Source organism: Calidris pugnax, unplaced genomic scaffold, assembly GCF_001431845.1.
Source record: "Calidris pugnax isolate Ruff unplaced genomic scaffold, ASM143184v1 scaffold44, whole genome shotgun sequence".
Lineage (NCBI taxonomy): Eukaryota > Metazoa > Chordata > Aves > Charadriiformes > Scolopacidae > Calidris > Calidris pugnax.
Genome location: NW_015094506.1, coordinates 12,882,007 through 12,895,998, shown reverse-complemented (window position 1 = coordinate 12,895,998; position 13,992 = coordinate 12,882,007). Strand labels below are relative to the sequence as shown.

The window sequence follows — 13,992 nt, the reverse complement described above, 5'->3', positions numbered from 1 at the left end:
CAGTTTAATATATTTATTGAGAATAAGTTATGCTTCACGTACTGTCACTAATTTAAGTTTTAAATTAGCAACACTATATACGTATTTATACACACACACAAAGATATACACTAATATAAAGAGAATTTTTTTTTTAAAAAGAGTCATAAATGCCGTTTAGATTCATTGTTTTGTAATTTTTGTGTTCACACCTGGACCAATTCACAACCATAATTTCCACAGTTGAGAAATATATCAGAATAACTGTATAATAACTTTCTATGTACACAGCAAATTCAACCATTGTGAAAGATATCAAAGTAATCTGCATTTAAAAAAGCTCTGTAAAGACAGGTGTTTGTGGTCACAATTACAAAACCAGAAAAATTAAATAAGCAAACTATCTGCAGGTACCTGAGAATATTCCCTGGTTTTAAAACAGGTTGCAACTTACATTTTGATTGAAATTTGGCTATTACGGTCCTGTTCTTCTCCAAATCTCTCTCTTTCACACTTAATTCATTTGCAAGATGCTCATTCTAAAGAAAAGACCAAAGAAGACTCAAAAATTGTGATTTGGGAATTTTAGTATTAGAATTTTCATTAAGACTGTGGTTAAATGAGAATAAAGACTTGAAAATATTGGTAATCCAATATTCAACACTGAAATTACACAGTATGTAAACCAAAATGAGGAGTTATGTAGATGGGAACAATCAAAGAAATAGTCTTATCTTCACAGCAATAAATGTATCAGGAAAAACTATTAAACCATGAATAGGCTTTCTAAATATTAACCCTGGGTCGTTTTTTGGTGTTTTTTTTTTTTAAAAAAAAAAAACAAACAACTTGTACTACCTGCACTGCCTGGCTTCTGCATCTTTCAAGATTTAAGTCTGTATAACTATTTAGCATATTCTTCATCAACAACTCTCTGGATATCTGCTCATTCTAAAAAAACCCAACAGTAAGTTATTAGTATAGGATTCTATCTCCATTTCTATAAAAAAAAAAAATAAAATTATTTCCAAAACTTATCTTCCAAAATATAAAAAACCCCACTTTTTTTTTCTACTGAAAAAGGCATTCATCACTTGGCTAACACAGTATTTTAACAGAAATTATGACAGCAAAGCACACTCCTATAGCATGGAAAAACTGTTGTATAATTGAAAAAAGCCTGACGTATGTAGACTTAAACTTTCTGCTGATCTATTACATGGCTCAACAGGCTCAACAGAAATGGCATCAGTTCCAAAACATTTTAATTAAAAATAGGAAAGACCTATTTGCTTCTTATACATTTTAACCATGTTGTTTACTCATCACATTCTTAGATGATTTTTCCCAGACAGCTAAAATTTGAATCTCTGGGGTTTTTTTGTCTCATGTTCTAGTCTCAGCCTTTCTTCAAATTTAGAGTATGCCTTAATGAAAATTTCACAGCCCACATGTGAATCTCCTGCCTGAAATGCAATGGCAACTGAGATGGATTCACTGGAAGAATTACAGAAGGTGTACCCCGGCCAACACCGTCTAGGGAAACATGTATTCTTGGATCATGCAGCAGTTGGAACAACAGATCAAAAGTCTATGAGGCTCTGAGGGACTGGCTTGAATCATGCCCCAAACATATCTCTAGCAACAAAAGCAATGGCCTCCACTATACAAAAAACCAACACAGCATTTCAAGCTACCAATACAGAAAGTTACGAGTGAAGAATTTTTTTTTGAGATTTATCATGTGAAAAAAAGAAGCAAGCATCCTGAAATCAACCCATCCTTTCACTGATTATTAAAAGTTTTCAAAAACCCTTTTGAGAATCTAAAAGATTTTATCACTAGAAATCGTTTTAAGAAACAATGGAATTTTTCACTGGAATTTTTTTTTTCTGAAAACAGATATACATTATCTTTGTCAGGTGGCAGGGATATGAACTCAGGAACTTCTCAAATGTTTCCCAGAATGAAAGGCCTTTCTCATTCTAAAAGTCTAACTTTACACCATCTGTTGTTTCTGGAGGTAGGAGATGTCCTCTAGTTAAATAACATGTACCCTTTAACAGAAATCTCATCTTCTGTCTTTCGTACCAAAGGACTGATTCAGTCCCTACTTCATTCAACTAAGGCTTGTAAATTACCGTTTTTATTTCTCTGTATTTATTTAGGAGAATTTTTAAAAATAACCCTCAAACTATTTTGTTTAAAATACAGCTGCAAGAATTGATACCAATCAATGAGATGCAAGGCTGTATGCACCAGTAAGAAAAAAGATGGTTACTCTGTTTACACAGATGTGTGTAAGGTCTTAGAATAAAACCTATTCTCTCTTCGTACACATCTATGTGCATGTGCACAGCTGTTGTGCAAACTTCTTCCACCAGCAGAATGAAAATATATGCCTACGTTTTTCAATCCTATGTCAACAAATAAAGTGCAAATTCTTTTTATTAAAAAAAAAAAGGAGCCCAATTCTCTTAGAACTATACAATAGCTGTAATCAGTAAGGATGAAGGTAAACGAACACATTTTTACTATTTGAATTTATCTTCTAAATAACTGCAATAGATATAAACTTATATATACTATAAAGGTGTCTCACCTGATATCTAAGAAGGGCTAATTCTCTCCTCAATTGTTCTATGAGGTTTTCAACAGGATCTACCTGACCCGAGTGCTCTGATTGTCCATTTTCAAGTCTGCTTTCCAAAGTTTTTACTTGCAACACTTCTGTTAGGCATTTCTTTACTTCTTTGTTTTCTTGAAAGGCAGCTAAATCAGAAAACTTTACTTGCGAATAGTCCTGCTTATCCTTCAATGGCATTATTTGTGGTTTGTGTGTTACTGGCTTTCCAAGAGCAGATGCACAGGAAATAAGAGAGTTTTTGCCGAGAGTTAGTCCTGCGCAAAAATGTTCCTGATCTGTTTGGTCTGAATTGGAAGTTATGGACACTTGATTCTGAGAAGATGGTTTGTTTCCGTAATTTTGGTTTTTCACCTCTGAGGTCTGACACTCTCGCTGATAAGCAGAAAACAAACCAGTATAGTCTGACTTTAAGTCTTTTGACATCTCTGTGTTGTCTGTACAATCTGTTATCCCTGATGTCTGTATACATTGTAGCTCTGGTGATACGAAAAGCTCTTTTATGCTAAGAGATTCAGAATCACAGCTGTCATTAACTAGTTGCCACTCTGTCACATGTTTTGAACTTAAATGAACCAAAGAAGTATTTCTTTTTTTTCCCAAATGACCTAAATTCTGAAGTACGCCAGAAGCTCTTCTAGGTAGATTTCTCACAGCCTTACTGTTTTCAGCTATATCTTTCTCCGACTTCAAAAGTCTAACTGGTGCTCCTCTATCGGCAAGTGTATTTCTCCTTTCCATGTTACACAAGCTGCTAGCCTATATTCACAAAAAATACAGAATATTTGTCAATCTTCTAAAAAAATTACAAATTATTAATTTCGGGATTTTTAAAAAGCAGTTAATAAAAGCACCTAGAGAAATATTTGAACAGAGATTGACAAGATAACGTTATTTTATTTTGAAAGAGAATTACATGAAATGTTTATGCACTTGCTTTATGAACCTACCTTTGCTTGTACTTCAGCAATATCATGCCTGTTCAAGAAATCCAACTTCCTTTCACTCATTCCCTTCTCTTCAATAAAGCTATCACTTATCAGCATATCACCAGCATCCAGTCCTAAATCACAAGTAAATGCACAAGTAATAAAGAATTATGAATTTTTAATTGGTCTCCAAGCAAGGGAATATATTCCATTTAGTATATCTGAGCCCTAGTTTTCTACCTGCAAAGTAAGGAGCCATAAACCTTTCCATTTGAGCACATTATGCTACCCCGAGTGGCACAGAACTGAAATTTTAAGATTTTTGAAACACATACATTACATACATTTATTAGAAATCATGGCAAAACCATTCTGCATCTAAGAACTGCAACCCAATGACACAATTCAGTGATCTACTACTGGCCACCACAAGTCAAAAAGCTACTGAGCTCTAAGACTATGGAATACAAAACCACTCACCTCTTCCTACAGATTCCATGAGACGTATTTACCCTTCTAATTTAAATGAATTATTAAATATAACAAAGCTACATTAATAAACATAGACAGCATGTTTTTGAAAGGACAGTATATAATAAAAAAAAATAATCCTACCTACTGTTGCAGCTCTTCTTCCTTTCTCCTGAGCCAGCTTACGAACCTGTTTTTTCAGTTCAACTCTCTCCTCTTCTAGTCTTTCAATCTGCATATTAATATTCACAGATCAGCATTTCATTTAATTCAAATACATTTATATTGCGTAGCTCTTAAGCAAAAAGAGGATTTATCACTTGCCTCTTGCAAAAGAATCTGGTTTTCAGCCCTATATTGTTGCTGCTTCAGTGTTTTGCTACTTCTGAATTCATTTAAATCAATCATTGTCTTTGGCTCAAGACCTAAAACACAGTATATGCTGAGTAACTATTCATTAAGAAGGAACATTATTGTTAGTAATCATTAGAATGTAGTTAATTTAAATAAGAATATAGGTAGTCAAGTAGCAATAAAAGAAAAGAAGTTGATAGTTGAGTATCTATATTTCTATATATCTACACATATCTTGTGCTCCATATAATAAAACCAGAAGAAAGCTTCAGTTACTCAAAATCCACAATGTAATAAAATGCCACCTAAAATTTACTATATTTATGTTTATATTCTTCTATATAAAAAAAAAGGCTGTCCAAATTTTTCTCTGTGTTTTTTGATCTAGCATTAAAACTTCAGTATGTTATGCTTTCCAAATACTGTATTTTGAAGTTAATTAACGAGTGTACAGTCAAAGAGAAACGAAAACCAAAAAAGCACTACAAAACCTCTTCTCCTACTTTCAAAGCAACCTGTAAGCCAAGTTTAGTCATGTATATTCCAGGTTAGTCATACAACAATCATGCAGTTTGTTCTAACTAAAACTACTTACACATAGCAGAATTACTTTGAACACAAAATTATTTCCAAGTAGTTACTTGGTAAAGTAAAAGATTTCCATTAATAATGTTATTTCAACTCTTGGAAAACAAATAACTGAAAATGTAATGGATACAGCATACCTAAGCGCTCTCTAAGTACTTCATTTTCATCAAGAAAATCATTTATTTTAAGTTCAAGTTTATTGACTTCCTTAATTAATGTTTCAATCTCATGATCTCGTATTTTGATTTGCTTTTTTAAATCTTTTATTTCAGCAACAGCCTCTTCCAAGCCATATATTCCCTGTAAAAAAACAAATGGGAAGTTAAAACAAACCAACAGAAGACATAAGAAATAAATTATTAATGTTTTTCAACCTTTATCTTTCTTATGCACTATGCTTAGTGAAAAGTTACTGAACAAAAAGCAGATTCTACAAATCTGTCTTTTGACAACAGAGGAGTCTCCACATGTTTGAAAATGGAGTCTTCTTACTCCTTACATGATCCTTCGAAGAATCATATCTTGACTCTTCAATTACTGTTCAACAGACTTCAGAAGCCCATATAAATATATTAAGACTAACAACTTTTAAAAATTAAGTATAGCTAACAAACTGCATGCACTCAGTGACCACTAAATGTTATCATGAAAGAAAAAGACTAGAAAAAAAAAAACCCCAGCATCAGAAATCATTCATTTAATTTCTAATTAGAACACAGTCAATAAAAATGGAAGGACAAATGATTGCTTAAAAATATGATGAAATACCCTGCACAGTCTAACAAATTGTTTACCAGTTCATAGTCTCTCATTCGTTTCAGAGCCTCAACAAGCTCTTTGTCCTTTTCTCTAGCATCTGCTTCTGCTAATTCTGCTGACTTCTCAGCCTCCTTAGTTCTCTCTTCTAGCATTTTTAACTTTTCTTGCATATCCCCAATCCGATTCTGCTGAGCAAGAGATGAGTGACCTGGAAAGAAAATCCTTGATCTGTTTACTAGGAATTCTTGCTATCAGCCATTAAATAATTAAAAAAAAACAAACCTTCAGATAATGTTATAAAGGAGATCTTCATTTCCTGCTCTTTTTACTCAAATTACAAAAGACTACATACGAAAGATATTTTTTTTCCCTCTCTCATTCTTTAATTCAAAAAATATTTATGAGGAGGACACATAAGTGACATCAGAATTTCTTTTGAATTATATGCAACTACTCGTTTGCAATTCTTGATAGAGCTGAGACTATATATTATGCTCTAACCTTTACAGACAAGGAATAGTTTTATTAGGCATTGGAATGAACATAAAAATTAAAGATTAATATTACTCAAATACTGCAAACATTTTTTCTGTATTTCTAGAGAAAAAAAAGAATGTACAGTAAATTCATGGTTTCTTATTTTCCTTTTCATAGATCTTAAAATAAAATGGTTATGTTACCTTTATCTTTTTGGAGATTGTTTTTTAATTCCTCAATAACAAATGCATTTTGTTCCATTTCTTTGGTATACTGCTCAACTTGTTCAGTAAGCAATTTTATCTGAGCATCTCGCTCTTGCACTCCCTACACACACCAAAAAAAAAGAAGCTCCATTAAAGAATTCTTCTTTACTGACTGGCAAGCTACCAATACAGAACACCACACAGTAAATGAAGAAATTGAAAGTAGCTAATACAAAACAATTTACAGAACAAGCAAATATACTGTACTTACAACATAGAGTTCAGATATTATCTAGAAGTTGGGTATACAAAGGCAAAGCAGAAAAAATAGAAGAAACAGTAAAAATATAGCATTCAAATAAAAAAGTAGTATTTTAGTATATCAATTTTAAATAGAACAGTTCTCTAAGAGTTAAGCCAATGTATGAGTAAATGTTTCATACGATACAGGTTTCTTACAGCTTCCTCATAAACAATTGCCAGTGGGAACCAAGAGACACAAGTTCAAGATTGGGAGGTCTAACAATCCATCATATGTGACATAAGTATTGCAAACTGCCTTTCAGCAAGCCATCCAACTTTTAAAAATTCTTGTCACACCTTGTTTTGCATGCATATACATCCATAAGTACACACAGACTGTGAAAGTGACTTCTGTTTATATTATTCTATTTCTGTGCTTATACATGAACTTTAGAAATATCACAGAGAGCATAATATTTTTTCTGTGATGAATGAAAAAAGAGGAAAAAGATAAAAAAGACTGGAAAAAAAGTTAAAGAAAGCAATTAAAAGATAAAAAAATTCTAGAGTTGCCAACCTTACTATATATCAATGTTATGAAAAACAAAAGCTCAGCTTTCTTAGAGAACAAATACAACCACATTTCAAGTCTAAAGGTAGAGCTTAACAAAGTTGTAAGCAGCTAAACATAACCCTTCAGAATGTAAACATATACTGAACCATAACAGGCTCTGTCCATTTTGAGTGCAGAAATTTGTTTCAATTTTTGTCTGCTTAAAAAATATGCTCATTTCCACAAAACCGCTAAAAATGTCACGCTGATGACAGTCATCCAAAAAATAAACCCCTGCAGCCATCTAGTCAGCTAAAAACACAGTCTACAACTGCTTATTAATGTTACTTTCAGCTGCCTTTCTCTTCTAGTCATCAAAGGCTGATTTGTTCCTGAGGTTTTTTTTCCTCCTGAGAGAATCCCTTCCTAGTTTTAGAAGACTGCATAAATACATCTCACCACACCACTCAGTCTAGAAGAGCCCAACATATAACACAAATATCATGGCTCAAATATCATTCACTCAAAAAACTTGAAGCAAGGCAGGAAATCATCCTGGTATCATACAGTATGTTTCCCATAATGTATATTTCAGGGTTCCTAAGGGACCGCATTATTTATTCATTCTTTTCATGTTTTTTAAGAAAGCGGGGAAATTCAAAATTATAAAGAACTATGTAATTTTGCATGAATATGAGAGATACTTAAATTCAGCTAGCTCTACCATGGGCTGAAACACACACTTCATGCTGCTAGTGTGGCATCAGGTGAGACAAAGGAACACAGAAAATCAACCACTAGGTAAGACTCTTCTGTAACTAACAAATTTAGAGGACAGAAACTAAGCTATAATTTAAAAACATTAAGAAGCAATCACTCTACTAATCGTTAGAAAAGAGAAACATGAAAGTAACAGAACCAACTATCAAGAGTTTGGTTCACACATACAACTAGAGAAGCTTCTTTTGCCCATTGTCTACTAAGCTAACTTTGTAGCAGAATGAATCAACCTGTCTCATAATTCTGAAACATAACACATATTTTGGTATTTACAAATTATGAATGACTAAATAATTATTTGGTCACTAGCATATTTAGTGAATGGTAATTTCTGCGTGTGCAATTTCTCACATAGACTGTACCTGCTGAAGGGCCAGCATACTGTTTCTGTCTACATCAAGTTGGGCCATTTTCATTTTTTCTTTCAAGTTAAACAACATTTGCTGATACTCTAGGAGTTCATCATCTTTCGAAGCTAAGATTTTCTGAAAAGAAGATAAAATACCATCAGAACACTTGAAATAATTCCTAAAAATAATTTTTAAAGTATTAAAAAAGTACCTTCCATTCTTCAACTTTTGCATTTACAGCTGCCATGAGAGGATCGTCTTCCTCATTCTTTGCTTTCAGCTGGTCTGAAAGCTCCTGAACCTAGAAATGCCATTTGGATTAACATCATATCACAAAAATGTTTTGCTTAACCAATGTGTATGTATAAATACACTACGTCAAGCACATACAATTTAACAGATTAACATTACGGTAGCAAGGGAAGATCATAACTCTTAAGAAGAGAGTAACACTAACATTTTGTATAAAAAAATGTTGTGATCTGCATTCAAGTTTTAAAATTTTCATCAAATGTAAAGCTCACACTACTTTTAGAGAGTGTTATTTCAGTAGAGCATGTATTTTTAACTGGATATGTTGAATGTTATTTAATTTACACTAAAATACCACAATACAGCATAAACCTAAAAAAATTTACATTTAATAATGTAAGTCGGTACTTACTTGAAATTTGTACTGTTCTTTCTCTTTTCTTAACTGATCCATAATAGTATCAGATTGTTGCACAATTCGTTTCATTTTGTTATATTCATCAGTCATCTTCTCCATTTCTTGCACCGATTCTTCAAGGTTCTTCCTCATTTCTTGGTTTTGAATGTCCAACTTCTCATTAGTTTCGGTCAAATTCTGCAAAATTAAAGAAAAAGCTGCTTTTAAAAAGTGCACATCTTAATACCTAAATACCCAGTAATTGATAGCTGCCTTGAATGTAAGATTTGAAAGTATATATTAGCACAGAAGAGAGTATTTCACCTCTAGATCATTAATTTCAACAAATCCTAACAGCAAGTAAAACACACATTTCCTGTTGCCATAACTTCATTACTTCTGCCAGATTCACAGATGCAGACTATACGCATCACAGAACCCAACTGCATTACAAATTCCTTTACTCCACATAACTTGATCTGTAAATGGACATAGCTCTGTAAAAAACACCGTCAGTACCAGTCTAGTAAAGACTCAATAGCATGCAAAGATTTTACCTGAATTTCATCCAAATACTGGACAAGCTCAAAGTTCTTTCTGGATAACTGTGATCTGTAATCAGAATCTTCTCCTCTTCGTAATAAAACTGATTCTTTTTGAGAATCTATTTGCCTCTGATAGTCAACTACATCCTGACGCAATTGTTCGTTCTGCACAGAAAGCAATCCAAACATAAATCTGTTTTGAAGAGCTGAAGACAAAGGGGTTGCTTTTCTAGCAAGCTAACACAAAGAGCTAAGACAGTCAAAACTCATCCAAATTCCTACAGTTTGCTTTTAAAAAACTTAGAAGCCTCACCTTTTTCTTTATGCGTTTTTTCTTCGGATTAAAAAGGAGAGAACAAGACCAAGAGAATGAAGCATGAAAAATATTAGAAATTATCTTTGCTTTAAGAAGGCTAAATAGGAATCAACATAAAGACAAAACAGAGTTTTCTATTTACCTGTGCATGCATGTACATACATACATACACACACATACATAAAAGGGCATTTTGAGAAATAATTCTCAAGTTTTCCTCCCTATTTTATTTTCTTAAAGGCCAAAATTACAGGTATTAAATGCTACAAAAACATGCATTTTTTTCTAAAAACAGCTAGAAAAAATATTTTAAGAGAATGATTAAAAAAATTCTAGTAACAAAGAACATTAACTCTACATTTATTGTTATGTTAACTTTTGACTTTTTATAACTTTATTTTGACCAATGAGACAATCTTAGCAAAAGCAGCAAGCATAAACTGAATTCTGTCTAATATCCATCAAATCTATTAGTCAATAATATTTAAGAATTCAAAACACGAAGTCCAGACAAAATTAATGCACAGTAGAACTCTGTAAATTCAAACATAGACACCTCCTGACTTCAATTAACTAAGTTTCATTGGAACCACCTGAACCAAGGGAGAACAAGCCTTACAAGAAGCAGTGCAAGTGCAGCAGTGACCTGACCTGAGCTGGCTTCGTTGCCCAGTAACTCCACAGAACCCACTACCTTTCCTATCCTGGGTGACTGCTGTGACAGATAGAGCCCAGGATCATGGATGGGATGAACTTAATGGACATTTTATGGACATTTATGGATATTTATAGACATTTCACAGAAGTAGTCAATTGACTGAAGGAATGGTATCTGTGTATAATATCAAAGGATGGGAAGAAGGATGGTGGTTAACGAGGACGTATTCAAAAGCATGGAGAATGTCATGGTTTCAGTTGGGATAGAGTTAACTTTCTTAACTAGCAGCTGGTAGAGTGTTGGTAAAACAGTAGCTGTGCTAAGTCTTTTCTGCTCCTCACGACGCCCTACCAGTGAGGGTTGCGAGTGCACAAAAAGTTGGGAGGAGACACAGCCAGGACAGCTGACCCCAACTGACCAAAGGGACATTCCATGCCATCTGGCATCATGTTCTGCATATAAAACTGGACAGGGACAAGCTGAAGGCGGGACATCCGAAGTTATAGCATTTGTTTTCCCAATAAACTGTTACACATGATGGAGCCCTGTTTTCATGGAGAAGGCCGAACACCTGCCTGCTGATGGGAAACAGTGAATGAATTGCTCATTTTGCTTTGCTTGCAGCTTTTCCTTTACCTATTAAACTGTCTTTATTTCAACCCACAGGTGTTACCCCACTTTTACTCTTCTGATTCTCTCCCCCCTCACAACTGGGGAGAGTGAGAGCAGCTGCGTGGTTTCAGCTTCCAGCTAGAAATCACACATCAAATCACAACAAACAGAATTAAACATCATATCACACCAAAGATTATAAGTACAGAAAGCTAATAGTATATTTATAAATAAATAAAAATAAATAAATTAAAAATATAGTAATTCACCAATAATTCTTTACTAACCTCTCTCCTTAATTTGATGTTTTCGTTTTCTGCATCTTCATTTCGAAGAGCAAGCTAGAACAAGACAGAAAACTTTTATATGTATCACTAACGCCACAAACTATGAAAACAAAGACCTCTAGAAAAAAAACAGAAAATGAATGCACAGTGGTCCTATTTCATCAGTGGTTTTGTTTTTTTTTTTTAATTTCAGAGGCTCTTTTCAGAACATCAACATTTCAAAATATGTGCCAGAACAGCTTTTAGAGATATCAAGCTGAAGTCCTTTAAACTTACTTCCAACCCAAACCATTCAATGATCCTATGATTCTTACCTGTTCGTTCACTTTCTTCTCCTTTTCCAATTCTTTTTCTATATCTGTTAACTGTCTCTCTTTTTGTTCTAATTGTTTTTCCAGTTGGCGGATCTCATCACGCAAAAAACGAGTGTCACGACCACCAGCAGATCTTTGTGCCATCTTTAGAGCATGAAAATAACATTATAAATATAGCACAGTTCATCGGATTAGACAGAACTAAAAAAATAATGCAGATGCTGAAAGTATCATTCCTAATGCTCAGGAAAAGCAAGAGGAAGGGCTCACTAGCTTCTTTCAACAAAACCCAGAAATTTCTAAAAATAAATGGGATTTATTCAAGAATAAAAAAAAAAAAAAAAAATCATTGTACATACAGGTCTTCGCAAACCTGAGGCTGGTGAATACTCAAAAGCCAATAAAAAGCATTATCTAAAATGTAGGACCAGTAGACCTCTTTAATAGAGCAAAATACTAGTCTAAAAATCCTCATTTAAGAAAACCCTCCAAACAGCACTCTAAAATAACAACATTTTAAAACATACCTCTAATTCATTTTGAAGTTTCATCACCTTTGTTTTAAACTGATTTTCTGTTAAAATAGACCAGAAAGAGTGAATTACTCAAGAAGGTAAAAAGTACATAAAACAACAATGGTTAACCTTAGTCTTTAAATATTTGGCTTCCCTGAAACAATTGACTTCAGAGCAGTTGGTACTTTATTCACTTTCCTAAACTTAAAAATAAAAAGCCCAAAAATAGCATAAAAAAGCTTGCTTACCACATTTGGCTTGCTCTTCCCCAGCTTTTTCAACCTCTTCTAGAGCCAGTTCTACTTCTTGAGCTTTCATCTGGGAAAAAAAACATAGTAAACAAAAAAGAAATATTTACTACTAACATAAATTAAAAGACTGTTCCATAGACCTCATGTTTAAAATAATGAAAACATTTAGAACACTGATTTTCTCTCTTAAAACAAATGAAGCCATTTTTTCCCATTCTGACAATTAAGAAGTTAAGGTCGTTGAAATATCTTCTTTAGTAACTTATTCTACAGGGCTATCTAACCATTCAAACACGTACTGCTGAGAATTGACAACAGTGAAAAAGCCTCTCTTAAGCCAAGGTACTAACCCATGCTGCTGTTATTTCTTGCTTTCAATACACTTTTGAGTAAATATGAAGTATGACAGAGTTATAAGAAAGGTTTTAGGATGGCAGTGTTTTTTCACTCATGGTGATGTTATTTACTCTAACCCATCAATCTACCACAAAATCTTTACTATTAAAGTTAAAATCGCTACCAATAACTTACCTCATCTAACCAATTTTCGAGATGTTTGTTTACATTTTCCATGTGTAAAACTAAGGTTCCTTAACTATATGACTATGTCTGTCCTATTTGCTTTACTTCCCACTGCTACATACCATAATCCCAACAGCTGCAAGCTACTACTCTAATGTAAGCACACATGTAGCATATAAATGTTCTTACAAGTAACTGCTGTTATCAATTCAGGAAAAAAAAAAAAAGAAGAAAAAAAAGAGAGCAATTATGCTTTCATTTAAACAAAAAATAAACAAATGCATCTGCAGAATTGGAGAAAGTAAGGATTGATACAAACCTTCATTAGTGACTGAGTAATTTTAAAAAGGTGTATCAGTTTTTCCGGAGTTTCAGTTTTTAAATCTTTCCCATCAACCTAAGGAAAGAGACAACTGTGTTTTTACACAAATATCAAAGAAATCCACAAAATAAATCATTTATCTATGTGCAGGACCAGACAGTTCATGGAAGAATGCATAACAAATCCCCTATGTTCTGGTTTTCACTTGAGCACCTTGGACATGGTCTCCAGCAATCTATCCGCTAGTTCCTCTTGACGAGGCAGAGCATCTGGATCAACTTTCATAAGCTTCTTCCAATCTAAAATGGGTGCCATATTGAATTTATAATTTTTCCTGGAACAAAAAATAAGGTAACAATTATCAGATATTACCAATGCCGATCAATTCCAATGTCAAATGACTTAAAGGAGGCTGACCACTGAACCTGATAAGATTATTCTAATTAATTGTATCGCTTTTGGAACACTGATTTAACATGGTGTTCACATTTTTGGTCTACTGCAAGCAAGGAGACTCTAGTAAACCCATCTAGTCTTTAAGTTAAAAATTAGACCACACATACCTGAGAAAGTTGTGACATTAACAGTGAAAATGAGAACACACGTGATACCTCTATTTTGACTTTAATACCCTTCTTTTCCTCCCCACCTCTCAATGTGGTATTTTT

The 13,992-nt window shown here is 33.4% G+C and overlaps 1 protein-coding gene across 1 annotated transcript in view; it reads right to left on the bottom strand.

Annotated features, from left to right (window-relative positions):
- Window positions 1-13,992, bottom strand: part of CEP290 (centrosomal protein 290kDa) — a 53,039-nt gene that overhangs the window by 35,914 nt on the left and 3,133 nt on the right. The window contains exons 3-19 of the mRNA XM_014963629.1: window positions 13,538-13,658; window positions 13,322-13,399; window positions 12,478-12,547; window positions 12,242-12,288; window positions 11,715-11,858; window positions 11,401-11,454; window positions 9,540-9,692; window positions 8,998-9,180; window positions 8,545-8,634; window positions 8,346-8,468; window positions 6,405-6,528; window positions 5,760-5,932; window positions 5,103-5,265; window positions 4,348-4,448; window positions 4,168-4,255; window positions 3,574-3,686; window positions 434-518 (exon numbers count right to left, since the gene is read on the bottom strand). Of these exons, the coding sequence (XP_014819115.1) occupies window positions 434-518; window positions 3,574-3,686; window positions 4,168-4,255; window positions 4,348-4,448; window positions 5,103-5,265; window positions 5,760-5,932; window positions 6,405-6,528; window positions 8,346-8,468; window positions 8,545-8,634; window positions 8,998-9,180; window positions 9,540-9,692; window positions 11,401-11,454; window positions 11,715-11,858; window positions 12,242-12,288; window positions 12,478-12,547; window positions 13,322-13,399; window positions 13,538-13,639 (1,891 nt within the window). The 5' untranslated portion in view covers window positions 13,640-13,658. The remainder of the gene's footprint in view (window positions 1-433; window positions 519-3,573; window positions 3,687-4,167; window positions 4,256-4,347; window positions 4,449-5,102; window positions 5,266-5,759; window positions 5,933-6,404; window positions 6,529-8,345; window positions 8,469-8,544; window positions 8,635-8,997; window positions 9,181-9,539; window positions 9,693-11,400; window positions 11,455-11,714; window positions 11,859-12,241; window positions 12,289-12,477; window positions 12,548-13,321; window positions 13,400-13,537; window positions 13,659-13,992) is intronic.